Genomic DNA, 25899 nt, shown 5'->3' with positions numbered 1-25899 from the left:
AAGAGGCTTTTTAGTTCCTCTTCGCTTTCTGCCATAAGGGTAGTGTCATCTGCATATCTGAAGTTATTGATATTTCTCTTGGCAGTCTTGATTCCAGCTTGTGTTTCATCCAGCCTGGCATTTCACATGAGGTACTCTGCATATAAGTTCAAATAAGCAAGGTGGCAATATATAGCCTTGATGTACTCCTGTCCCAATTTTGAACCAGTCTGTTGTTCCATGTCAAGGACAGTTCAATAACATTAAATAATTAAAATTATCTTATGGTTAGTAGTATTTTAACATTTGCTGCCTTAGTACCTTTTTATGTCTTTCAGAAATAGAGATTTTGAAGTGTTTTACATTTGTACAAGTCTTATTAACATATTATTCACCCAGGGGATTTTTGCAGAAATTTGTGCCTGTGGCTGACTATTTGTTATGTAAGTGAATAGTGAAACACTTTGATCAATGTTTGGGTAACAAAAGATATATTAATACATCTCTGGTCAATAAGTTGTTAAAACTTTTAAGTATTGCTGTTTTCTCTTAAGTGTTGGTATTAATAAAAAAGTACACTAGTCCAAATGGACATTATAGTTCAGTCACCCAGTTGTGTCCATCTTTTTGCGACCCCATGAACTGTAGCATGCCAGGCCTCCCTCCTGTATATATATGTGTGAGTGTGTATGTATGTGTATATATATATATGTGTGTGTGTGTATTTATATATACTTATATAGGCTGTTCCATCCAAAAGCAGAATACACATTCTTTTCAAGTGCCCAAGGAACAGTTTCCAGAGTAGATCACATGCTAACCCTCAAAGCAAGTCTTGGTAAATTTATGAAAATTGAATTCATATTAAGCACCTTTTCTAACAGCGATGCTTTGAAACTAGAAAGCAACTACAATCTTTAAAAAATTCCTGAGACTTCCCTGGTTTGTCCAGTGGCTAAGAATCCATGCTTCCACTGCAGGGGGCATAGTTTTGATCCCTGCTTGAGACCCCACATACTGTGTGGTGTAGCCAAAAGATAAATTCTCTGAATCACCTTTGCAGAGAAAATAAAAGTGTATAAAAAACAAAAAACTTCCCAGAGCACAAACATATGGAGGCTAAGCAACATGTTCCTAAGCAACCAGTGGGTTACTGATGAAATCAAAGGAGAAATTTTAAAATACCTATAGACAAAACAGTGAGCCAAAATCTATGGGATTCAGGAAAAACAATTCTAAGAGAGACATTTATAGTGATACAGGCCTACCTCAGGAAACAAGAAAATTTTCAAATAAAGAATCTTACAGAGAAAGGAGAGCAAACAAAAAACAAAATTAGTAAAAGGAAACAGTCATGAAAAATTAGAGCAAAAATAAATAAAATGAAACTTAAAAAAAAAAGAAGATAGAAATCAATGAAATTGAGAGCTGGTGTTTTGAAAAGAAACAAAATTGATAAACCTTTACTCAGACTGATTATGGAAAAAATGTGAGGGCCCAAGTATCAGAAATTATAAAGAAGACATTACAACCTACACCACAGAACTACAAAGGATCATAAGAGATTACTAAGAAGAACTGTATGCCCCAATAAAATGGACAACCTGAAAGAAGTGGACAAATTCCTAGGGATGTACAGTCTCCCAGGACTGAACCAGGAAGATACAGAAAATACGTACCAGTAGATACTAGTAATGAAATAGAAACAGAAATGAAAACTCCAACAAACACAGGCCCAGGACCAGACGGCTTCACAGGTGAATTCTAACAAACATTTGGAGAAGAGTTAACACCTGCCCTTTTCAAACATTCCAAACAGTTGCTTAGGAAGGCACACTGCCACCCTGGTATCCCTGGTATTAAAATCAGACAAAGATACAACACACAAAAAAATTATTGTCCAATATCACTTGAGTCAGCATGTGCAAAAATCCTCAACAAAATTTTAGCAAAGTGAATTCAACAGTACATTAAAAGGATCGCACACTGTGATCAAGTGGGATTTATTCCAGGGATGCAAGCAAGGATGGTTAAATACCTGCAAATCAATGTGACATATCAAATTAAGAAACTTCAAGTATGCAAATCATATGATTATCTCAGTAGATACAGAAAAATCTTCTGACAAAATTCAGCATCCATTTATGATAAAAAGTCTGCCCAAATTGGGTAGAGGGAACATACCTCAACATAATAAAGGCAGTATATGATAAACCCACAACTGACATCAAACTCAGTGTTGAAAAGTTGAAAGCATTTCATTAAAGATTAGGAACAAGATAAGGATGCCCACTCCTGCCACTTTTATTCAACACACTATGTGAAAACCTAGCCACAGCAGTGAGATGAGAAAAAATAACTAAAAGGAACCTAAATTAGAGAAAAAGTAAAACCATCCTGTTTTCAGATGACATATACTAATAGAATCCTACCAACACTGCCAAAAAACCACTAGAGCTTATCAATGAACTCCATAAAGTTCCAGGATGTAATAGTAATATATAGCAATCAGTAGACAGAAATCTGTTGCACATCTCCACACTAAAACCAATCAGAAAAATTAATTTAAAAAATAATCCCATTTACTATTGTATCAAAAAGAGCAAAATACCTGAGTATTTCTAAATAAGGAGATTAAAGAGCCATGCTCAGAAAACCATGACGTTGATGAAAGAAATTGAAAGCAACAAAAACAGATGAAGGGAAATACAGTGTTCATGGATTGGAAGAATTAACACTGTTAAAATGACCATCCTACCAAAGAGAATCTACAGATTCAGTACAGTCAAAATACCAATGACATTTTTCACAAAACTAGAACAAATAATTCTAAACTTCATGTGGAACTATACAAAAGATACTGAAGTACCAAAACAGTTTTAAGAAAGAAGATTAAGGAGGTCAGTGTGCCCTGATTTTAAACTATACTACAATACTACATCTGTCAGAACAGCATGGTACTGGCACAAAAATATACATATGTATCAATGGAGCAGAATAGAAAGCCCAGAAATGAATCCATCCACCTATGGTCAATGAATCTGTGACAGAGGAGGCGAGAATACACAATGAGGAGAAGAAAGCCTCTTCAGTAGATGATGTTGAAAAAACTGGACAGCTGCATGCAGAAGAGACTGATCCATGCTCTCACATCACGCACGAAAGTAAACGCAACACAGGCTAGAGATGCAAGTGTCAGACCTGAAGCCGTAAACTTCCAGAGGAAAGCGCGGGCAGCGTGCTTGCCAGCATTGGTCTAAGCAGTATTTTTGGGAGACCTGTTTCCTCAGGCAGGGGGAACAAAAGCAAAAATAAGCACATGGGACTACATCAAACTAAAAAGCTTTTCACAATGAAGGAAACTCAACAAAATGAAAAGGCTGCCCACTGAATGGAAAAGATGTTTGCAAATGATATATCCAATAAGGAGTTAATATCCAAAATATCCAAAGGATCAATGCCAAGAAACCAAACACCCCAGTCCAAAAATGGGCAGATTTAAATAGACATTTCTCCAAAGAAGACATACAGATGGTCAAAAGACACGTAAAAAGATGCTCAACATCGTTAATTATTAGAGAAATGCACATCAAAATTACACTGAGGCATCACCTCACACTGGCCAGAATGGCCATCATCAAACAGTGTGGAGAGAAAGGAACCCTCCTGCTCCATTGATGGGAATGTTGATTGGTGCAGCCATTGTGGAGGACAGTATGGAAGTTCCCTAAAAAACTAAAAATAGAGCTACCATATGATCCAGCAGTCTTACTTTCTGAAGAAAATGAAATCCCTAATTAGAAAGTAAATATGTACCCCTGTGTTGATTGCAGCATTACTTACAGTAGTCAAGATTCAGAAGCAGCCTAAGTACCCATGAAAAGATGAATGGATAGAGATGTGGTACATGTACACACACACACACACACACACACACACAAAACTCAGGCGTAAAAGACTAACATATTGCCGTTGGTGACAACATGGGTAGACCTAGAGGGTATTATGCTTGATAAAATAGGTCAGAGAATGACAAATACTATGTGATTTCACTTACATATGAACTCTAGAAGACAAAAATGAACAGCAAAAAAGAATCAGAGTTACAGATACAGAGAGCAGACAGGTGGTTTCCGGGGCTAGGTGGTGAGTGGAAGAAGGAAATAGGTGCAGGAGATGAGATTTGCAAAGCTCACAGGATCTCAGATGCACAGTGTGGGAAATATAGTCAGTAACTAGATGGTGATCACTTTGAAATGCACAGAAATAGCAAACCACAGTGTCACACCATGGGAACTTACACAGTGTTTTCAGTTGATGACACTTCAAAGCAAACTGCGAGGAAGAAAGATCAGATGTGTGGTTACCAGAGGCAGGAGGTAGAAGAGGGGGAATTGGATGAAGGTCATCCGCAGGTACAAATGTCCAGTTACGAGAAGAACCGTAGGAACGTGATGTGCAACATGGCTAATATAATTATTTGCTGTGTGTTACATAGGAAGGTTGTTAAGGGAGTAAATCCTAAGAGTTTTCATCAGACGGAAAAAAATTTTGAAACTTTTAAAATTTGTATCTGTTGGAGGTGATGCATGTTCACTGATCTTAATAATCATTTCATGGTGTATGTGAGTTAAAACATGCTGTACATGTTAAACTCATGCAGTGATATGTAAATTATATTTCAATAAAACGAAAAGAAATAAGTACATTTTACAGTTTAATTATTACTGTGACAAAATCCTCAGACATTTTAGATAAGTGTTTATTTAAGACTTCTTTTTGTCTATTAGAAGATTTTCAGAATTCAAGAGCTTTTGGGGGTACTTAGCTGATATTATATTTCTAAAACGTTAAATTCTGAACAACAGTGTCTTCTGGAACTTGCTCCTATAATCTCTGATGTTTCGTCTGAAGCCTCAGTGCCTCCATAGTAACACCAGGCTTCTGGGTTTCTGTCTGAGGCCAACCTGAGGTGTCTGTGGCCAGAGCCTCTAACAAGAGGGGTTGCTCTTCTCCTCATGTTTCCCACTGGGTCTTGACCTGACTCTCCAGATACCAGGGTGAGCCCACTGCAAAGTTCTAGTGAAAGCACCTTTCTGTTGTTGATAACGTACCTTCCAGTCTGACTGTGTGAATTCTCACTTACTGCCCCGGCTTTCCTCTGATGGGGTGCGTGACACAGAGCAAGTTCTGGGTGACGCTGAATTACTAGTTTCCATGTAGCAGAGGTTTCCAAAGTGGAGTTGGTTTCCCCATGAATTCACAAAGTAAGTCATTGGGCTGTGTGGAGAAGCTGTCAGAACTTGTATTTATTGTTATTGCTGTGATTTTTTAAGTCTTAATTTTGTGTATAAAATAATATATAGGTCAGTGAGTATATAGTTTACAAATAACATACACATGTAGTGGGCATATATGCTCTGATTTCATTTTTGCTAATGGTGGTGTGTGATCAAACCTTTTTGAGACCAAATCAGACTCGTATAGAGCATCTTGGCGAGGGCTTTTATCCTGGGGTTTGTCCGCTGCTCTGTACATGCCCTTCATGCCGTGCACAGCTGTGTGTGCACGCGTGTGGGTCCCTCCACGGATGCTCAGGAGTCTTGGGCTCTGAAGATCACAGATGCTTTATGTGGGATCCCCGGGCCGTGAAACCACTGAAGTGTGTTTTGGGAGGACTGCTTCTTGTTTACAGATAACTCCCTAGGTTAGATTAAGTGATACTTCATTTGAAAAACAATACATGTAATTAGACATATGTTCCTTTTAACAAAGTCTTAGTTAGTCTTAGTAAATCTTCACTCAGAGAAACTGCCGCCAGATCGTTGCCATGACCTCGTGGTGTGACCTGCGCTATGCATGCTACTAGGGTCTGGGCCCCTTCTGCCTTCTCTGAAACAGTATGTCACTGTACATTTCCGTTAATCTTGCATTTCCTTAACCTACTTTGGCAGATTTTTGTCTCTCAGATTCAGATACATTGGCCCTGGATACATGTGGTCACACAAGACCTGCTTTTTGATGCCTGCTATTTTTCTGTCATCTGCACAAGCTGCTTTCGTAGAGTGTCCAGATAGGAGGTGATGGGATTGCATTGAGTGGGGATGAGAGTTAAGTTTGAAAGTTAGCTGATGAGGTGACGTTGAGTTTAGTCAAAGTTGTTCTTGAAATTCTTAGGCCACCCACAAAATGAAAGGTGCATGTTTTTGGATATACAAGTCCTTAGTGGTTAAAATTTTATATGGCCATGATTAGCTCTCCAGTTTCTTCCTTAAAGAACATCAATAGTCCCGTCATCTCTCACTTGACTGACCATTTGAATGCTGTTTTTACTTATTTATTTACCTTCCAGTAGTCAGAAAAATCCTTCCATATGCAAACTTTCCAAGAAGTATTGAGCCTAGGGCACGTGCTCGTTGAATAGAATGACTGTTCAGCCTTTTTTAAAACATAAGGCTTGCTTTTTACATGTCACAGGTGTGTTTAAGTGGTGATGCATGTATAATCCAGCTGCACTGCAGTTCTAGCATACACAGCAGCGTGACACTGCATGTCAGCCTTGGCCACTCACTCTACAAGACCGCAGCATTCAGTTCACGTATGAATGTGTGTTTTCTTCCCCTTGGAAAGGAGCCACTCTGTCTGTTTACTTGTTAAGTGGGAAGTTTTAAGTGTGTGCAGGGCATTGCTCTGGGTTCTGGGATCATAGGGCTGAAAACAACAGAGTCCCTATCCTTATAATTCTCGGGGAAAGTAGGCAGTAAATGAACCACAAAGGAAAAGAAACATTCAGATAGTGTGTGCCTTGAAGAAACATTTCCAGGGGGGAGGACCTTGGCAGGTCAGCTGTTCAGGGTAGAGGAGACAGGTGGCCTCTTGGAGGAGGTGGCATGTGAGCAGGGCCCTGCAGGGAGGTGGGACGAGGGTTGGTGCGGGAGGGGGTTTGTCAGTGTCTCTTCCACACAACCCTCATTCCCTGTTTCGGGGAATGGGCCGCACCCAGCTTCCACACAGGAGCAGCACGGCGGGTTTCTTGTGGACGTGGGGAAATGCTGAGCGAATGGCCCGTTGCAGCTTCGCTGCTCGCCGCCGCCAGAGACTGACACGGACAGCTGCTTAGGCTGACTGGGGTTGGCCGCAGGGTCATGACTGTGTGGTAGCCCAGGATTCCCGCTCACAGAAATGAGGAAGGCCGTGGAATTTGACCTGATTTGTACTTTATCTTGGTAAATATAATTTATATAAATATATTGTACCTGATTTATTAAGGGCTGTTTTGTTTATTTTAACAGGAATCACTCGATTCGATCTGCTTGGAGACTTCGGAAGGTTTAATTGGCTGGGAAATTTCTACATTGTGCTATCCTACAATCTGCTGTTTGCCATTGTGACCACACTGTGTCTGGTCAGAAAGTTCACCTCCGCTGTGCGAGAAGAGCTTTTCAAGGCCCTAGGTAATCCTGAGGGTTATGGGGACTTTTTCTCTCCTTCTACTTTGTAATAATTTTAACTTTTCAGCTGATTTTAAGTCTTCACCTGTTCATTTTCCGAATGTGTGACCTTCGAGGTCACATTCCTGACCCACTGCTTATTGGTTATGTACCTGTATAAAATTGCTTCATTTAGCTTCCTCTTTCTCATCTATAAAACAGTGATAATATCATCTTCAGAACTGCTGTGAATATTAACTAAAACAGTTCTCGTCAGAGCCTAAGGGAAGTCCTGATGCCCGCGACAGCTCAGGGAGCAGCAGCTCTTTCATGAGGATGAGGGCAGTGGCGGTGAACTGAGCGTGAGGTGCAAGGCTTACATTCTGGTAATGATGCCTCTTAGTAGTTTAAGATTTTTTTTGAGAATTGGATTTTGTAAGTTTCAGGCTGACCCACAATTACACTTCTCTTCATAAGTCAGATAATAATTCGGAATAAAAGCATTAGTGTTTGGCATTAATAAGAGAGAGGGCATTTATTACGTATTCCATGAGTCATGTGCATTGAGACATATGCATTGAGCCAGTATTAAAAACTCATAGATTTGGCTAAGCTATAAAAGGTACAGGTGTCACCCATGACCATATTTCTCATGCTTGCTTCAACATTAGTAATAAGCATATTTCAGGCTTTGTATTTTGGGAATACCAGGACAATGTAAACTGTCTTGTTTCTAACCCTTCTTGGGTTAGGGTGTGTAATTTTGTGAAAGAGGGAAAGGCAGTGATCCATTGCTAGGAAGTCCTGCCATGAGCCCGTTTGCCTGAATTGACGCCGTGGGAGCACGCGGACTCCGTGCACCTCTGTGGCTCTGAGCTGTTGCAGAATGCGGCGGGCGGTGGTGCCTTGAGGCCCTGTTCACACGTACAGGGATGTCTGCCAGGCAGACCGCAGTAAAGCTTTACACACCACCAAGCTTTCCAATCCTGATGCTTGAAAGGATGACCATTGGGAAGGAAAAAGGACTTCAGATTATCTACTCATGTCTGTTTTGCTGTGAATTTATCCTAGGAGAGTGGCTGATAAAATACTGGGCAGAAAGGGAAGAGTTACATCTCATTTCAGCTGAAGCCCCAGACACCTTGGGGATTTTAATGCCCAGGTTCCATAATGCCGGTCAGATTAAAATCTAAAGATGAAATGGGAATCAAACAGTCCTCTTAGCCAGATGTTTAGAGTTATAAGTTCATATTTTCGCTTGTTGTAGCGTATTTTAGCTTGTTGTAGCATCAGCAATATTAGTTACCCATAATCTTAGATAAATTCCTACTTACCAGTCACTAAAATGAGATGGTGGTGAATAAATTGCAGTGAATTTAGCATTTGAGTTGGGTGTTTTGGATATCATCTTGCTAAAGAAGTCTTTATTAAAGTAGTAAGATATGATCTAACCGGAGGTAAAGCTTGTGTGTGTTGTATTGGCTCTTTGACCATAAGAGGCAGTGGTGGTATCAAGAGTCATGTAGAACATCTCATAGGCACAGCTTTCCTAATGCTTCCTGTTACTCTTCGGAGTGCTCTAAGGAGGCAGTGCTTGATAGCTAGAAAAAGATCCTCATTAAGTGTGTATTATGTGTGAGTGATCTGAAATCTTAATATGATTTCACTGAGAATCATAATTTGATCAGAAAATATAAAATTCAACCATCTCCTTTCTTTTTCTTCTTTTGTGTGTTGGGGGTGGTACGGGAGGGCTTTTTCCTCTGCTGCTGTGGGTTGAGAATCACAGAGTCTTTCTCATAGAGCCTCTGGCACATGGCAGCCACTGGGAATTCAGCTGCCGTGATGGTGGAGCCGGTGATGATTTCTACAGAAGAGAGACACTGTAGTTTTTCCGAATAGATAACCTGTGCCCCTGCGCCCCACCCCCCCAGGGTTGAGAAGTAGCTCATCAGAATAATGGCCCCTGCAGGGGCTGAGTCTCCGTGAGAGTTGACCGCCTGGTGGCCGTGCGCCTGCCCGCCACCCGCAGCGGCCTGAGTTAGCGTGCTGCCCCATGTCCATGTCCAGCTGCAGCTGGAGGCGCCTTTTGTCACTCAGTGGCTCGGCCACTCCTGAAACAGAACTGTGTGTGTGTGTGTGTGTGTGTGTGTGTGTGCGCGCGCACACACACACACGTTTTTGACTGACTGTGTTTGCGTGTGTGTGCGTGCATGTTTTTGACTGACTTATATTTTCCTTCCCAGTCATCCATCATAGACAGGCTCAGTTTCACTTTTTTTCCATGAAGATGTGCAGGTGATAGAAATTTAAAAATTTGGCATGTTGTGTTGGCTTGGGAGGGGTATAAAATTATATATCAAGTTAGCTAGAAAACTACCTGAAATTTTAGGGGAAAAGTCATCCAAGTATATTTTTACAAATGTCTGAGCCTCATGAAAATCGTTCCCTGGAAACCTTTTCCATGGATGTGCCACTTATGTGTTCTTAAACATCTTTATACTTTGTTTTGTTAAAGTGCTCAGAGCTTCAATACCAGTTAAGCTCTTAAAAATCCCTGCCTTTGCTGCCCAGGAAGGCACAGCACTGCTCAGTGTGCCGGGTGCCCCGCTGAGTAATCGCCGTGTGATAGAGGGGAAGGAGTGCAGCTCACGAGGCAGGGATAATCGTGTGCTCTGTGTTCAGCTTGCTCTTTGTCCTTCCCTTCTTCTTGGTAATATTCTCCACTGCTTTTCTTCTACTTGCACGCTTAATGTCTTAGTGTGTTTTTCCCTGCAGTTTCCTGTGAGTGTGTATGTATGAGTGTATTTTAAAACAAAAACGGGATCATCCTTGTTTCAGGTTATTCCCCAAGAAGGGCCCTTGAGGACGCTTGCAGGAGCAGTTTCATTAGAAGTTGCTCCTGGGACCGAGGTGGAGGGTGGGGCAGGACGGGGGCTGTGTGGAGGGCAGGGGCTCTGCCCTCAGTGGAGGAAGCTGAGCCGGGCCTGTGGGAGGCTGGGTGAGGGGACAGCTCCTGCATGAGGGGAGGCTTGGCTTCCCGCTGGGCAGCTGTCTTCAGCGGAGGCCCTGGGCGCTGCCAGTGGGACACAGAGCCCTTTCTTGGTGCAGGGAGTAGGCCACGCGGCAGTCCCCTCAGGAGCACCTCATGTTCTGCCCAGCCTCTCAGCAGTGCGTTAGTTCTTACGTTTTCTTCATTTTTCTGCAGGGCTTCATAAACTGCACTTATCAGATACGCCAAGGGATTCAGACACAGCAAAGCCTTCTGCAAATGGGCATCAGAAAGCACTGTGAGGCCGCAGCACCACTCTGTAGTCGAGAGCAAGCACTCCACACTCGTGACATTCCCGCCAGCTGGGCCGTCCCGCTGGCCGTGGTCCACGTGTCGGGCCTGGGCCTGTCTGTGTCCCCGTCTTCACAGTTTGAGGGCGTGGCTGCCGCAGGTCGTCTCCTCTTTGTTTGCCTTTGGGTGGACCTTGTCGTTTCCAGCCAAGCACAGCTCCTCTGGGCAGCGCATCTTCTGGGGGACATGCTTGCTTGCTGTGCAGCCATGAGAATGTGAGAAAAGGCGACTTTGGGGCTTTCTAAGGATTCATTTAAATCTCATTATATAGTCCATTCAAAGTGTAGACACCTACATGAAAGGCATCCTTCCTTAGTCCTCAGATGGGCAGTTTCTGCAAAAAAATGGAAGTTTATCGGTGTTGTCGCAGTGGCTGCATTGAAACTGTAATGGTTGCAAATGACGTTTTCTGCTTCCTTCAAGAAAAAAACGAAAGCATAGTTCTGACTTATGTTACCGGATACTGACTGGAATTTGAGTTAAGGGGAAAATACAAAACTCTTCTAACCTGAGCCTTGGTAGAATGCCACAGGAATCCGTCTGCTGCCCAGTGTAATAAGCTATGGTAGGATAGGTTATGTCACCATGCTTTCTGACAGTCTATGTGTAAATAGTTCAGTATTACCTCTCACAACATAGTTGCCAGTGTTGAAGACACTTGTAACTTAGATTTTGCCTTATAGGCTGTATGTACACTCAGTTTTTTAAAAACATTTTTTTCAGGAATCCCGTAATTCCCTGTGCTCCTGTGTCCATTATGGAACCGTAAATCCTCTGTGGTAGAAACCCCTTCTTTCGCCTTCGGTCACTTCTGCACACGCCAAGTTAAACCTCAGACTTACAAAAGTGATCATTTAACGCAAGAACACACAGCATCCGCCAACATTCGTGGTGTCAGGACAGTTCTGCAGTGTATCATGACCTCACACTCATTCAGTTATTAAATTGTAAATAGTTACGGGGACAGGTTCTTGACCTCAAGTCCACTGAGTAAAAACTATGCCATGATACTCTGTGTCACCCTCCGCTAGGTTAGAGCGCCAGAAATTGTGCACGCAGGAGGAGGCGGCGGGCCCCTCACACGCGCCTCATATCACGAGGCCTCCAGAAATGCGTGTGCCCGCGTGTGCCCACGTGTGCCCGCGTGCACTGGGTGTGTGGCAGTAGAGTCTGTGTTCAGACAAAAGCAAAAGAATGGTTTTCTCAAATTGTTGAATCTAAAGGTTTTGGGGAGAGAAATTTATGAAAAATAGGCTGTATATATTTGACATTAAAAATTTCCATGAAGAAGCAAAATTATAAGAAAAAGTAATCTCAGCTCCATGTGTATACTTCTTAATTTAGACCTCTCCATTTCCTTCCGAGTTTCTCTTGTTAAAATGCAGCTTAGTTTTAAAACAAAAGAACATTTTGTGATTCTAAATGACCCTCAGTAAATATAAGCAGTCTAGTATGGGTGAATTTCTTAGCATAAGATCCACATACTGAGAAAAATTTATAAAAAATGGCTTTCTTCAGTTTTACTGGTAATTATACCTATTTAAGCAGTAGTTAGAGGTTTTGATTTTTACTGAAACTTGGCTTGCTTTGAGCAGACCAGGTCAAGGGGAGAAGAGAAAAAAGTTCCTTTAAATAAAAGAATATCACTTTTAACTTACACCAGTTTCAGGGCACACATCCAGAAGAGCTTCTGGGTATTTGTAAGATGTCTGAAAAATTTTGAGTAAAGTATTAAACTTTTCAATGTCTGTATCAACTCTTTGCTCATCTGAAAGTTTCTTTCCATCAGAGGACTTAAGCCAGGTTTGGGTTGGTAAGGAGTGAAATGTATAGTGGATTTCTCAAGCTCTCATTGGGTGCTTCTTCATTGCTGTGTGGAATAGAGGGATGGTTTTAAACCTTGGGTCTCAGACCTGTTCTGTGTGAGCAAATACAGGTTGTTATATCCTCGGTCTGCACGTAATGACAACCACTTGAGACTGCAGATAGCCCGTGTATTCCTGGTCATGTCCACAACCTCATTCCTGAGTGAGATGCTCATTCTGATTGCAGGCGCTTCTCTTGGACACATTGGAGGCTGGTGTGTGGTCCTGTGCTGGGAGGGGGGTGTCGGGCAGCACGTGGAGCCGGGCTGCAGCCAGGAGCGCCGTGGCCGGGGGCGGCACCACGAGGCCTCAGGCCCGAGGGCCCTGTGCCGCAGTCAGACGCCCAGACTGCCCTGCTCCTGAGCAGGTGGGGTGCGTCAGTGACAGGTTTAATAAGGCTCCGCTCACATTTTCTCAGTTCCGGGAACCAGTGTAAAGGGGCAGTGGGCACTGCTGTTCTTTCTCATTCCTGGTTCTGTGGTATGTAAATATGCTGGATACACATTTTACACATACAGCATTTGTAATGATCTTCACTGATTTTCCAAGGTGTTTCTTAGGTTTAAAATTTATTTAGCTTTGTGTACATTCTCTATGAAAACAAATCTGCTGTAAATGTGTGACTTGATGTGAAGACTCTGCGCACACACATTAGCAGCTTCTGTGCCACGCTGAGGGGTGGGCAGCAGATGAGAACGAAACCTCACTGGTGGTTGTCACTTGGGTGCGTCCAAGGTGCAGACACCCCTGACCTGGGGTGGTGGCTTCCGCCTGGCTTCGCTGGGGTGCAGGTGGCCCCCTGTGGCCCCGGCGGTCAGCTTGTTTGCGCACAGCACGGGCGTGCGGCATGCTCCTTGGCGGCTCTCTGTGTTGCTAGCACAGTTTAGTGTACTGAGTGTATAAAGGCAGTGCTTGCGATGCGGATCCATGCAGTCCTGACCATTGACGCTTTTAAAAACTGGAATGATGTTACTTTGAAGATAGTGTTTGGATGCACTGGCGAACGATGTTTGTTTACAGGGTGTTTTGTTTACAGATCGTCAGTCTTGTTTGTCTCTATGAGATTACTTTCAGTGTGACTTTCAGAAATTAAAGTTTTACAAAAAGTGACTTCATATTTTGGTCTACAAGTACTCAAATATTTGTGTTTTTGTTTTTTATCTTATATACCCTCATGGCTAAACTTAAGGGTACAGGTTGCGTTCATTTGTGTCTTACGAAGGGCGGTAGTTGTTCTGATGGAACGGTAAGTTGAGGAAGAAGTGGATGTTTTGTGTCCTTTTTGTTGGGGAGTTTTTGGTAGGTCAGTTTCTTGCAACCTAAAATGATTGATATCATGTATGTTATGTTATTTATTTGACTTACTTAGATACGATTTCTCTGATTTTTTCCACTGAAGGACTGAGCCACATACTTGACTGTGGTCTGGGCAGCTTAATCCAGGGTCTTTGGAAGGCAAATGCCCTTAGCATCTGGTTCATTCACTGACAGAAGCCTCTCTGGCAGTGACTTTCAGACTTCTGACCACAGTAAGAAATCCACTTCACAGCGTAACACACACACTTCCATGCACACAAGCAAAAATCTAAGGAAATAGGACCTGCTGTTACTGGGTGTGACGCATGCTGCCGTTTTCTGTCCTGTTTTCTTTGGTGTCTTTTTGGCATATATATATTTTTAATTAGATAGAAACCACTAAGTCATTTCCTGGCTGAAAGAATGATGAACACAAGGAATTGTTTTGGCTTTTGAATATTGTTCAGGTAAAATCCATTATCGCAGATGCTCTGAAGCGAAAAGATTGAGTATGAAAATTATTTGTTGCCCTGCAACGAATGTCATTAAAGTCAGTAGAAACTGCTGACTCTCAAACGTGGATTATAAAGTTTCAAAACCAAGCGATCCATATGTGTTGAAGGAGTAGTGCTGGGAGCTCATTTTCAAGAGAAGTTACTTAACTTCCAGTTCTTTGTAATTCAATTAGGAAAGTTGTTTCCAAGTTCAGGCGTAATCAGGTAGGCACTCAGACAGCCCAGTCACTGTGGCTGTGACTTTGGTGTGTGCTCCTCCCGGCACGTGAAGAAGCCTGCTTCTCACGAGCAGGGTCACGGGAGCCAGGCGGACACCGCTGCTGGGCTCTTCCCTGAGGACCAGAGGCAGCGAAGGGCCAGGGCGTCTGAACGCGGGGGGCTGGCGCCCGCACGTCGGCTGTGGGTCTGAGGAGGAGAGCTGTATCAGCTCCTCAGAGTGCAGTGTTCTGTGACGCGACTGCTTCAGTGGCTCTCACCTTTGGAAAGCTGCTGTTTTAAAAGAATGGCCTGCCTGCAGACTGGGGCACCGAGCGTCCGCACCGGGGTGCCCCCGGAGCCAGCGCGCCGACTCGCGGCCTCCTGGGGCCTGCAGTGCCCCTGTGCCGGCTCAGCAGTGGGCGTGAGGCTGAGGCGACGGGTCAGCCGCCAGTGCCGGGCCTGGCCCTCCCCGGCCGCACCTGCACTCTCCCCTCCTGCCTCTGCTTCTCAGCAGCGACCCACTTCTTTGCTCTTTCTAGTCCTCACCGTGGCATCTCATCAGGCCTCGAAGTTAGGGGGTAAAGTCAGGAGGCTGCTGCAGAGTCCTTGCTGTCAGCAGCCCGAGACCTGGGGGCAGGGGAGATGCCCCCCTCCGCTCCAGAGCTCGGGGGCCCAGGCACAGGGAGGTGAGGACGCGGCCTGGGGACACGCCGGTGAGCTGTAGCACTGGCTGTGAGCGCAGGTCCGCGTCGCTGCCGCCTCCCCTCTGCCTGCTCCAAGGGTTCTGATTTCCCAGTGACTCCAGTCGGGTGGTTCGGGATTTTCCAACACCGGGGTGTCGAGTCAAGCATTTGAACACTGCCTTCTTGTCTCAGGTGCAGAAGTGCGGCATGGCCTCAGAAACTCAAGCCGACTTAGTTCTGTCTAGATTACACAGACAGCATGAGTAGGTATCTAAGATGTCATTTTAAGATGAGACCAGTTTTACGTATATAGCTTGCAAAGAGACTTACTGGTTTAAATTGGTAACAACAGTGATAATAGCAGTAGGCACTTCAGTGCCTCCCTATGGCAAGTATTGTTCTGAGCATTTTATAGGTGTTTTTAAAAAGACTTGCCCACCTAATACAAGAGACGCTGATGCTGGGAAAGATTGAGGGTGGGCGGAGAGGGGGCAGCAGAGGATGCAATGGCCGGACAGCGTCACCGAGTCGATGGACGTGAGTGTGAGAAAACTCTGGGAGATGGTGAAGGACAGGGAAGCCTTCAGTCCATGGAGTTGCAAAGAGTCGGATTCGATTGAGCAGCTGAGCAACAACAGCTCGGTTAATCCTTACGACAGTCCTGGGGAGGAGCACTGTTAGTATTCCCGCTTTGCTGATGAGGAAGCTAAAGCCCAGAGGGGCTGGGTAACCCGCCCGGGGCCCACGGAGCACAGGGTCTGAACCCCGGGCCAGCTGGCTCCTGAGCCCTCACCCGTCGCCACTTCGTGAGCCTTGCTTCCCAGACGGCCTGATTAGTTACAGCCGATGGAGGGCACCTGTCTTCACGGGGAGCCCCTGTGCTAGTTGACAGAGCCTTGCAATATCAGAGCCTCAGACAAACTAAGGGGCTTGTTTAAAATTGTTACCTGTTTTTACGGTGCTTAGTGAGGACAGTGAGCCAGATAAGGAACCACGAGTGAGACGTCGAGGCTTTAAGAATGCGGCTTGATCACCTCGGAAGGAAGAAAACAGTTTGGGAAAATTTCTTAAAGATGCTGGTTCTGCTGTGCCCGTCCCAGCTCTCAGCCCTGCGGGTTTCCCGTGGCCCAGCGAGCTCCACCTTTGGGGAGGTTTCAGCAGAGCCGCTGGTGCTGGGCAGGCACCTGGGCTCTGAGCCCCACTGTGAGCTGAGCAGAGCTGCGGCTTCCTTACGATCCCACACTCCTTCCCATGCATGAGACGGGCAGGGCCTGTGCTTGTGAAAAGGGTTAGGCAGCGGTAGCCGTGACCTGTGCCAGTCAGAAAGTGGGCATCCTACCTGTGAGCTGTGTAGGGGAACCCGGGCGGCTTCTCACCTGCACACGTGTGCCTTGTGCCCAGGGCTCTGGGTGGGGCCGCCAGGCCACTGTCGTAGCGCAGGGCCCAAAACATCAGATGCTCTTAAGTATTGGCCGCTGTTCTTAATAATTAAATGTTCCGTCATGATGGCTTGACATTTGTAAGATGATGTCACAGTTGTGGCAGAGCCTATAAGGAGCTAAGGTGGGCCTTAAATCGTTAGCCGTGGTCACTGTAGGAACAGCTGAGACCAGCCTGCGGAAGCTGCTCCGCGTCTGTCTGGTCCACCTGGCTTTTCTAAATGTGTCCTCGCTGATCCTTACAGAAATGACTCAGCTACTGGGTTGCTTAAAGGCTTAGTGTCTTAAAATTGTGATGAGGATTTTGGAACAATGTAGGCCATGTTGAAAACTTTAAACAAGAAAACACTTTTGAGTCTGTACATCCTTGTTATATTCTTCTGGTTAAACTTGAAAGTTGAGATGTGTTAAATTAAGTACAGTTTTCTTATGAGGCTTTGTCCTTGACATAGACGTCAAATCTTGGTCTACAAAAGGCAGTGTGGAGTTCCCTGGCGTCCAGTGGTTAGGACGTGGCACTTTCGCTTCCCAGGTTCAGTCCCTGGTTGGGGAGCTGCGGTGCCGCAAGCCACGTGGCACAGCTGGTAAAAGAAATGGCGATGACGTCCAATGGTTGAAATGTTCCCGATGTTCTGCCGAATTGCGCTCTTACGTTGCAGGAAGCGTGCCTGTCGCAGTAATTCCACGTGGTTGCTCTGCGACACACCAGATGCCCCCACGGGATTGTCGTATGTGTATGGAACATCCTTTGCTCATGAACTTCTTTTCCTACCGACGTGTAGGTTAATGTCGTTCCATGGGATGTCTGTATAGCCCTCCTCCTGATGTGTGGGGGCCGCATCTAGTCAGCTCCGTGTGGGTCTAGCTTATTTCCGGTCCTTAGCTGCCATGGAATCTGAGGAATCGCTTTCTGCACGCCTTAGGGCACTGCTCGTGGAGTTGGCAGTGGGAGCCTCCGCTGTCTGCTCTGTCTCCTCTCTGGCCGCCAGTGTGGGTTTCCCCTCACCAGGCGCTTCTCTGGTCCTCTGTGCATCACTGCTTGGGTGTCCTGCAGTTCTGGTGAGTGCAGCCCCACACCCGAGGGGGTCAGTCTCAGGAAGCCTGACTGCCCACCCCCACTTCAGACGCACATCCGGAGCCCAGAGGCCGTCACGCTCTGCCTGGCCCGCTCCACAGCAGAGCCCAGGACTCCCTCATCCAGTCCAGCTCCTTCCAGAGCTGCTCACAGGACCCGGGGCAGCAGCTCACTCTCTGGATGACCTGCCTCCCATAAAGGGTGCAGGTCAGGACCAGCCAGCTGGGAGAGACCCCCAGGCCAGGTCTGGGGAGGGGGCGCTCAACTTCCCCACCGTCGGCGGGGGTCCCACTGGAAGCTCTCAGGATGCCTTCAGGAGGCAGTTTGTGTGGAGGAGGCTCCGCCCTACAGGCGTGCTGGATGAAATGATTGGCCGCTGGTGATGAGCTCAGCTCCAGCCCCTCTCCCCTCCCCACAGGTCACGAGAGTGGGGCTGACAGTTCAGCCCCTAATCACAGGGTTGGTTCCCCTGGCGATCCTCGGGGAGTCTACAAAAGTCACCCCATTCAGTGTGGAGAAGAGCAAACCCTCCTACACTGTTGATGGGAAGGCAAATCGGTGCAGCCGCTGTGAACAGTGTGGAGGTTCCTTAAAAAGCACACAAGCCGGAGCCACCATGTGACCCAGCAGCCCCACTCCTGGGGTGCATCTGCGCATCTAACTAGAAAACTCTGGTTGCAAAAGTTGCATGCACCCCAGTGTTCATGGCAGCACTGTTGACAGCAGCCAAGACGTGGAAACAGCCCAGACGTCCGTCAGCACAGGAGTGGGTCAAGAAGGCGCGGTGCCCACGCGGTGGAGCGCTGAAGCAAGGCGACCGTCAGCCGTGTCCAGCTCTGTGGCCCCATGGACTGTAGCCCCCGCCAGGATCCTCTGTCCTGGGATTCTCCAGGCAAGAATACTGGAGTGGGCTACCATGCCCTCCTCCAGGAGGTCTTCCCAACCCAGGCATCAAACCCGGCTCTCCTGCACTGCAGGCAGATTCTTTATCATCTGAGCCACCAGGGAGGCCCTGCTGGAATGTTAAGTCCAGCCGCTCAGTCGTGTCCGACTCCGCGACCCCATGAACCGCAGCGCGCCAGGCCTCCCTGTCCGTCATCAGCTCCCTGAGTTCACTCAGATTCTCATCCATCGAGTCCGTGATGCCATCCAGCCATCTCATCCTCGGTCGTCCCCTTCTCCTCCTGCCCCCAATCCCTCCCAGCATCAGAGTCTTTTCCAGCAAGTCAACTGTTCGCATGAGGTGGCCAAAGTACCGGAATATTACTCAACCATAAAAAATGGAATAATGCCATTCACAGCAACATGGTTGGACCTAGAGATTTCCATACTAAGTGAAGTGAGTCCGAGAAAGATACGATGCCACATATAGGTGGATACCAAAGAGGAGTACACATTAACTTATTTATGAAACAAACGTGTTCAGGCACAGAAGAGAAACATGGTTACCCAAAGGGAAGGGCGGGGGGCAAAATAGGAGCCTGGGGTTAACAGACGCAGACTACTGTAGACAGAATAGAAACCGCAAGGGTTTACGGTATACCACAGGGGGTATATTCAGCTTCTTTGGACAAGTTACTGATGTAGTGGGAAAGACTGGAAAAAAAGTGTAAATACAGACATATACACACATGTATGAATAACCAGATCAGTTTGCTGTACTCGTGAAACGAACACAGTTTTGTAAATCAGCTTCCCTGAAATTAAAAGTCACTTCATTCACATAAGCCCAGGTGTGGTTGAAAGGGGCTTGTTAGGAATATCAAAAGACACTCATCACTTAGGAAATTCTGAGGGTCTTTCTTTAGAGCTCTGTGCCAGAAATGGAGGAAGACCATATGTGTATTTCTTATTGTAAGTCACAATGTCTTACATTCCTAGAAATGAAAATGGTTCCAAGAGGATGCATACTGCACACTCTTTCCAGAAAGACCATATCAGCAGCGCGTCTGAGATGTGTGCACTTGGCTAACCCTGGATTTTGCCAGTCTTCAAGTTAGTGACAACCTGATGGGCAAAAGGTGTTTTTTCTTGCAGTTTTAATAACTAGTGGGAGAACTTTAAAAAGAATTTTTCAGTTCAGTTCAGTCGCTCAGTCATGTCCAATTCTTTGGAACGCTATGGACGGCAGCACGCCAGGCTTCCCTGTCCATCACCGACTCCCGGAGCTTGCTCAAACTCATGTCCATCAGGTCAGTGATGCCCTCCAGCCATCTCACCCTCTGCCGTCCCCTTCTCCTCCCGCCAGCATCAGGGTCTTTTCCAGTGAGTCAGTTCCTCACATCAGGTGGCCAAAGGATTGGAAGCTCAGCGTCAACATTAGTCCGCTGTTTACATTTCTCCTTATATGGGCTATTACATATGCGTAGCCGACATTTGATATCTCTCATCCTGATTCTTTTATACAGTTATCCAGTGCTAAGTGCTTATCTTTTCGTCATAAATATTTTCCCTGCTTTTTTTACCTTGTTCACATTGTTTTCTGCTATATGGAAATCTAAAATTTTGAAGTAGTTAAAGTTTATAATATCCCATAAATTTTTTGATATTGTACGTAGGACTTCCCTAAGAGCTTTTAAAGTACTTACCGAATTTTGCCCAACTCCTTTCATTGAGCGGTACCTCGCATACCACGTGTCAAGCTGCACCTCACAGGCCTACAGGGCCTGTAACTGCCCCATCACAAGACCAAAGGAGGAGGCTGGCGGCGGCAACAGAGACCTCAGTGGTTTGTTGGATCAGAGATCTTACCTCGGAAGCAAGGTCCTAGAGTGACTCTTCAGGCTGCGAGTGGAGGGTGGGGGTGCGTGTCAGCTACAGGGGGTGTGGATCAGTTACAGGCTGGCCCCGGGGTAGGGCCCGGTATGGGTGACGGGGGGTAGACGTCAGTGGTGGGGGATGTCAGGCTGGCTGGGTGTCAGGAAAACAGCACGAAGGAGCCCCTCTGGGCGGAAGTTTGGGGGGCTCAGGAGCTGGGGCTGGTAGGCAGCCGTGCGGGCAGGTACTGATCAGGCTCTGCGAGGAAGAGGGAAGGGGTGTGGGTGAGTAGGCTGCAGGTGAGGCAAGGACTGGGCCAGCAAGAAAGCAAGAGAATGGCCATCTTGCGGGGGGGACCTGACCACACACCATAAAACTCACTCCCACAGTGTACGGTCCATTGGTGGTTTGTGTTCAAAACCAAAATTCAAGTAAAGCCAGGGATCTGAAGGCTTGATTAGGTGGTTTATGATTCGGGCAGCATCTCGTCCTGTGGCTAGAGGGAGCGTCTAGGGTTGTAGGAGAAGGAAGGTGCTCGTTTATAGGGAGGGGGCAGGACAAGGGGCTACCAGCCAGAGGAGGAGGGAGCGTTTTCAAGCCAAGGCATCTTTGGGGAAGGCCAACGGCCAGGGTGCCATTGTGCAGGCTGCCCCTTCCTCTCTGGGCAGAGGGGCCCACACGACAGGCCACCTGGTGAGGACCGGAAGGCCCCCGACAGTGGGCCGAGGTTACATTTCCGGTGGGGGCCGAGACTGCCGCTAGGCCAGGGAGCACGGGCTTTAGCCCGGTGACCCAGGTGGCTAACCTTGAGTATATCCTCAGGGTTGGGCAAACACCACCATCTAAATCAATCCCAGAACACTTCCGTTTCCTCAAACCAGCCTACTTTTCTGAATTTATTTTTGCTGCAACAGGTCGCGCTCTGGTTTGGGCGAGCGGCGGCTACCCTTCCCTGCGGTGTGCGTGTGTCTCTGATTGCGGAGCACGGGCTTCAGAGGTTGCAGCTCCGGGCCCTAGGGCCCAGGCTCAGGCATTGATGAGCACAGGCTTAGCTGCCCCAAAGCATGTGGGATCTTCCTGGCCCAGGGATGGAACCTGTGGCCCCTGCATTGGCAGGCGGATTCTTAGCCACTGCACCACCAGGGAAGCCCAAACATGCTGCTTGGAAGGCTTCCTTTGTGGAAATCAGTCATCCTTTTCCCGGTTTCTTCTGAGGAAAGGAATGCAGTCGTGGTTGTCACTTGCCACACAGCCGCTCAGAGCAACGAGTGTGGCTTCCCGCAAGGCGGCCGGGGCCCGGGCCCCGTGCGGTTCAGGGGCAAACAAAAGCCGTGTGGTGTGGGGCCCTGGGAAGGTGACTGACTGCAAAGAAGCGGGTCCACCCGGAGAAGCTCTGTGGATGTGAAGGGGAGTTACCCCTGGGACTCCGAGCCACTTCCAAGCATGAACTTACCCTCCGGAGGGACAGTTGCAGGAACTGGGCAGCCGCTGGGGGCACACCTGGCTGCCTGCCCTCCGGGGCTCCCAAGGACAGGGCCGCCCCGCGGGCATTGAATAGGTCACCGCTGTCAGTCTGCTCGGAGCCCCGAACGCAGCTCCCGCCCATCAGCTTTGCTTCCCCACGAGGCTGCTGTGGGTTGTGGCAAATCGTACGGTGAACAGTGTGTGACCTTCGTGCCTTCTCCATAAACCCAGTGTCCTTAAGGATCGGGCTGACGTCTAAACTCTGTAACTCAGAGCTCTAACTAGTATTTCTCACACTGTTTTGAAGCATATGCACCTCTTCATGTACTGAACACTGTGTGTTTTGAGTTACGGATACTTCCTCGCCCTCTTCACTTCTCGGGCCCTGATCAGTGACTCATTCCCCTCTGTCTCCCACAGGACACGGTGACATCCCTACATACACCTGGCTTATAGCGTGGACGATGCATTCTTTTAGACATTAGCACTCTTGTTGGCAAAGAAAATTCTTGTTCACAAGACATCCCAGAGACGGTGGATCAAATCTGTAGGTCAGTTAACACTGTTGTTTCAATGCTAGTTTCCTGGTTTTGACAGTTTTACTAAGGCGTGTTAACATGAAGGGAAGCTGGGTGAAGGCTCCCTGGGAACTGTTACAACTCTTTGTGCACCTAGATTATTTCAAAATTATATATATATATATATATATCAGATGAAACGAAACTGGAATTCACTACTGAAATGAGAATAAACCAAATACCCAGCTGCCTGGACAGGTGAGATGAAACTTAGGGATTATCTATGGATTTAGGCAGCCTCACAAGTGAGTCCTCCACCAAACTTGCGTTTCTCTGGGCTGCCACTCTTTTTTGATCAGTGAGCAGTTTTCAAAGGAGACGCAGAGAGACTGCGATGTAATTGTATAGCCTCTGCGTGGTGCCTGTGGTTTTTTGCCCTGCGCACGTCTGCCCGGAGAAGCGGCTGCCCCACTGTGGCGTTTTCCTGTCCGGTAAGCGTGGCCTCTGCAGCCTTTGCCGGGCGTCATGTTCCAGAGCTTTTCAGTAAGGAAGTTCCCTGATCTGCCATCAACAGTCCCGGCCGAGTGAGACATGCCCCGGGGCCCTCACGGGGTTCTCACTTGCCACTTCCCACGGCAGCCCAGGCTCCTGTGGAGCTGCTGCTTGTGTCCTTTCCTGGAAGGATCTGCACAACTCACGGAGTCAGGGACAGTGTGAGAGGCGGGCTGCGGAAGCGGGCAGAGTCACCAGGTGTGGGCAGCGTGCCCAGAACGCGGTCACGCCGTCCCTGAGTGGCCCCCCGCGCTCGCTGAGCACCTGGGGCCCCCTGGCTGCCCCCCTGCAGGCTCTGGGCATGGGGCTGGCATCAGGTCGGCCAGGTTTTCGTCCTCAGCAGGCTGTGCTCTGCTGGAGGGGCCACCGGCGGGAAGCAGGAGGGGCCGTGTCTGGGAGCCAGCCTTCCCCAGCTCTCATGACAGGGTTGTTGTTGCTGTTCAGCCGCTCAGCCGTGTCTCACTCTCTGCAACCCCAGGGACTGCAGCACGCCAGGCCTCCCTGTCCTTCACCATGTCCCAGAGCTTGCTCATACTCATGTCCATCGAGTCAGTGATGCCATCCAACCATCTCTTCCTCTGTCGTCCCCTTCTCCTCCTGCCTCCAATCTTTCCCAGCATCAGGTCTTTGCAGATGAGTCAGTTCTTCTCATCAGGTGGCCAAAGCATTGGAGTTCCAGCTGCAGCACCAGTCCTTCCAACGAATGTTCAGGTCTGATTTCCTTTTAGGATGGACTGGTTGGATCTCCTTGCAGTCCAAGGGGCTCTCAAGAGTCTTCTCCAGCATGACAGTTCAAAAGCATCAATTCTTCGGTGCTCAGCCTTCTTAATGGTCCAACGAGTGTCTGCTCACCATTTAAATCATCTCCAAGTCAGGCTCCAGATTGTTTCATGGGACTCTCCATCACTGCAAAGTGGACATACCCCAGGATATGTGGATGTGCTCATTAAGGGATATATGTGCATCAGTTCAGTCGCTCAGTCGTGTCCAACTGAATCGCAGCACACCAGGCCTCCCTGTCCATCACCAACTCCCGGAGTTCACTCAGACATACGTCCATAGAGTCAGTGATACTATCCAGACATCTCATCCTGGGTCGTCCCCTTCTCCACCTGCCCCCAGTCCCTCCCAGCATCAGGGTCTTTTCCAATGAGTCAACACTTCGCATGAGGTGGCCAAAGTACTGGAGCTTCAGCTTTAGCATCATTCCTTCCAAAGAAATCCCAGAGCTGACCTCCTTCAGAATGGACTGGTTGGATCTCTTTGCAGTCCAAGGGACTCTCAAGAGTCTTCTCCAACACCACAGTTCAAAAGCATCAATTCTTCGGCACTCAGCCTTCTTCACAGTCCAACTCTCACATCCATACATGACTACTGGGAAAACCATAGCCTTGACTAGACGGACCTTAGTCGGCAAAGTAATGTCTCTGCTTTTGAATATGCTATCTAGGTTGGTCATAACTTTTCTTCCAAGAAGCAAGCGTCTTTTAATTTCATGGCTGCAGTCACCATCTGTGGTGATTTTGGAGCCCCCCAAAAATAAAGTCTGACACTGTTTCCACTGTTTCCCCATCTATTTCCCATGAAGTGATGGGACCGGATGCCATGATCTTTGTTTTCTGAATGTTGAGCTTTAAGCCAACTTTTTCACTCTCCTCTTTCACTTTCATCAAGAGGCTTTTTAGTTCCTCTTCACTTTCTGCCATAAGAGTGGTGTCATCTGCATATCTGAGGTTATTGATATTTCTCCCGGCAATCTTGATTCCAGCTTGTGCTTCTTCCAGCCCAGTGTTTCTCATGATGTCCTCTGCATAGAAGTTAAATAAGCAGGGTGACAATATACAGCCTTGGCGTACTCCTTCTCCTATTTGGAACCAGTCTGTTGTTCCATGTGTGCATGGGCTTTATGTAAAGAAAACGCCCCAGATGGGATGAGAAATAAACAGGAACAGGCGTGGTGGGGTTCCTTCCCAGGCGACGCTGGGGCTGTTGTGCACCTTGACAGGCGTGCAGCTGGCCCTGGCCACCTGTCTGTCCCCGCCTCCCGGCCTGGCTGTTAGTTGTGGCTGCACTGACCTGCCAGGAGCACCAGGGTGGCCGCAAAGCCTGCCTGCAGGACCTGCCTGTGGCCCAGGGGTAGGAACCCGCCTTCCAATGCAGGGGATGTGGGTTCGACCCCCGGTCTGGGAACTAAGATCCCACACACTCCGGGCACCACGGTGAAGATCCTGCAAGCCACAACTAAGACCCAAATAAAGAAAGAACCTTTTTTTTTTAGTTAAAAGGAAAAGTCTGCCTGCTCTTCCTCAGCGCGGGGGAGGGTTCGCTGGAGACCCCAGGCAGAGCGGCCGAGCGCCAGGAGCCACTGAGGGCAGCTCCTCGGGCCTCTCCCACTGCTGACGGGCGGGCAGGTTCAGGAGGACAGGCTGCTGCTTCTGTCCCTAACATCTGGGGCCTCTTCTGTCCCAGCAGCTGGGGCACCTCGCCAGGACTCTATGGTCAGTGCTTGTGAATGACCAGGCTCCCAGGAAGATTCATGGATTTCTTTACATGTGAGCCATGAACATGTGGCTCTGAGTTATTAATACATGATGTGCTGTTTTAGACAGCATATTAAAAAGCAGAGACGTTACTTTACTGAAAGAGGCCCGTCTAGTCAAGGCTATGGTTTTTCCAGTAGTCGTGTATGGATGTGAGAGTTGGACCATAAAGAAAGCTGAGTGCCGAAGAACTGATGCTTTTGAACTGTGGTGTTGAGAAGACTCTTGAGAGTCCCTGGAAAAGC

At 47.4% G+C, this 25899-nt stretch overlaps 1 protein-coding gene across 2 annotated transcripts in view; it reads left to right on the top strand.

The window, feature by feature from the left end:
* The window catches only part of LMBR1 (limb development membrane protein 1), a 129357-nt gene extending 116950 nt beyond the window's left edge, over window positions 1–12407 (top strand). Inside the window, exons 16-17 of one of the 2 annotated variants that reach the window (XM_068972364.1) lie at window positions 7272–7433; window positions 10618–12407. In XM_068972364.1, coding sequence (XP_068828465.1) covers window positions 7272–7433; window positions 10618–10703 — 248 coding nt within the window. In that variant the 3' untranslated portion in view covers window positions 10704–12407. The remainder of the gene's footprint in view (window positions 1–7271; window positions 7434–10617) is intronic. The other variant, XM_068972365.1, reaches the window with a different exon arrangement.
* The last annotated feature ends 13492 nt before the right edge of the window (window positions 12408–25899 follow it).

This window comes from Capricornis sumatraensis, chromosome 5, assembly GCF_032405125.1.
Source record: "Capricornis sumatraensis isolate serow.1 chromosome 5, serow.2, whole genome shotgun sequence".
NCBI classification, from domain to species: Eukaryota; Metazoa; Chordata; class Mammalia; order Artiodactyla; family Bovidae; genus Capricornis; species Capricornis sumatraensis.
Note: the sequence above shows the minus strand (reverse complement) of the source record. Positions and strands in the feature narration are given on the sequence as shown.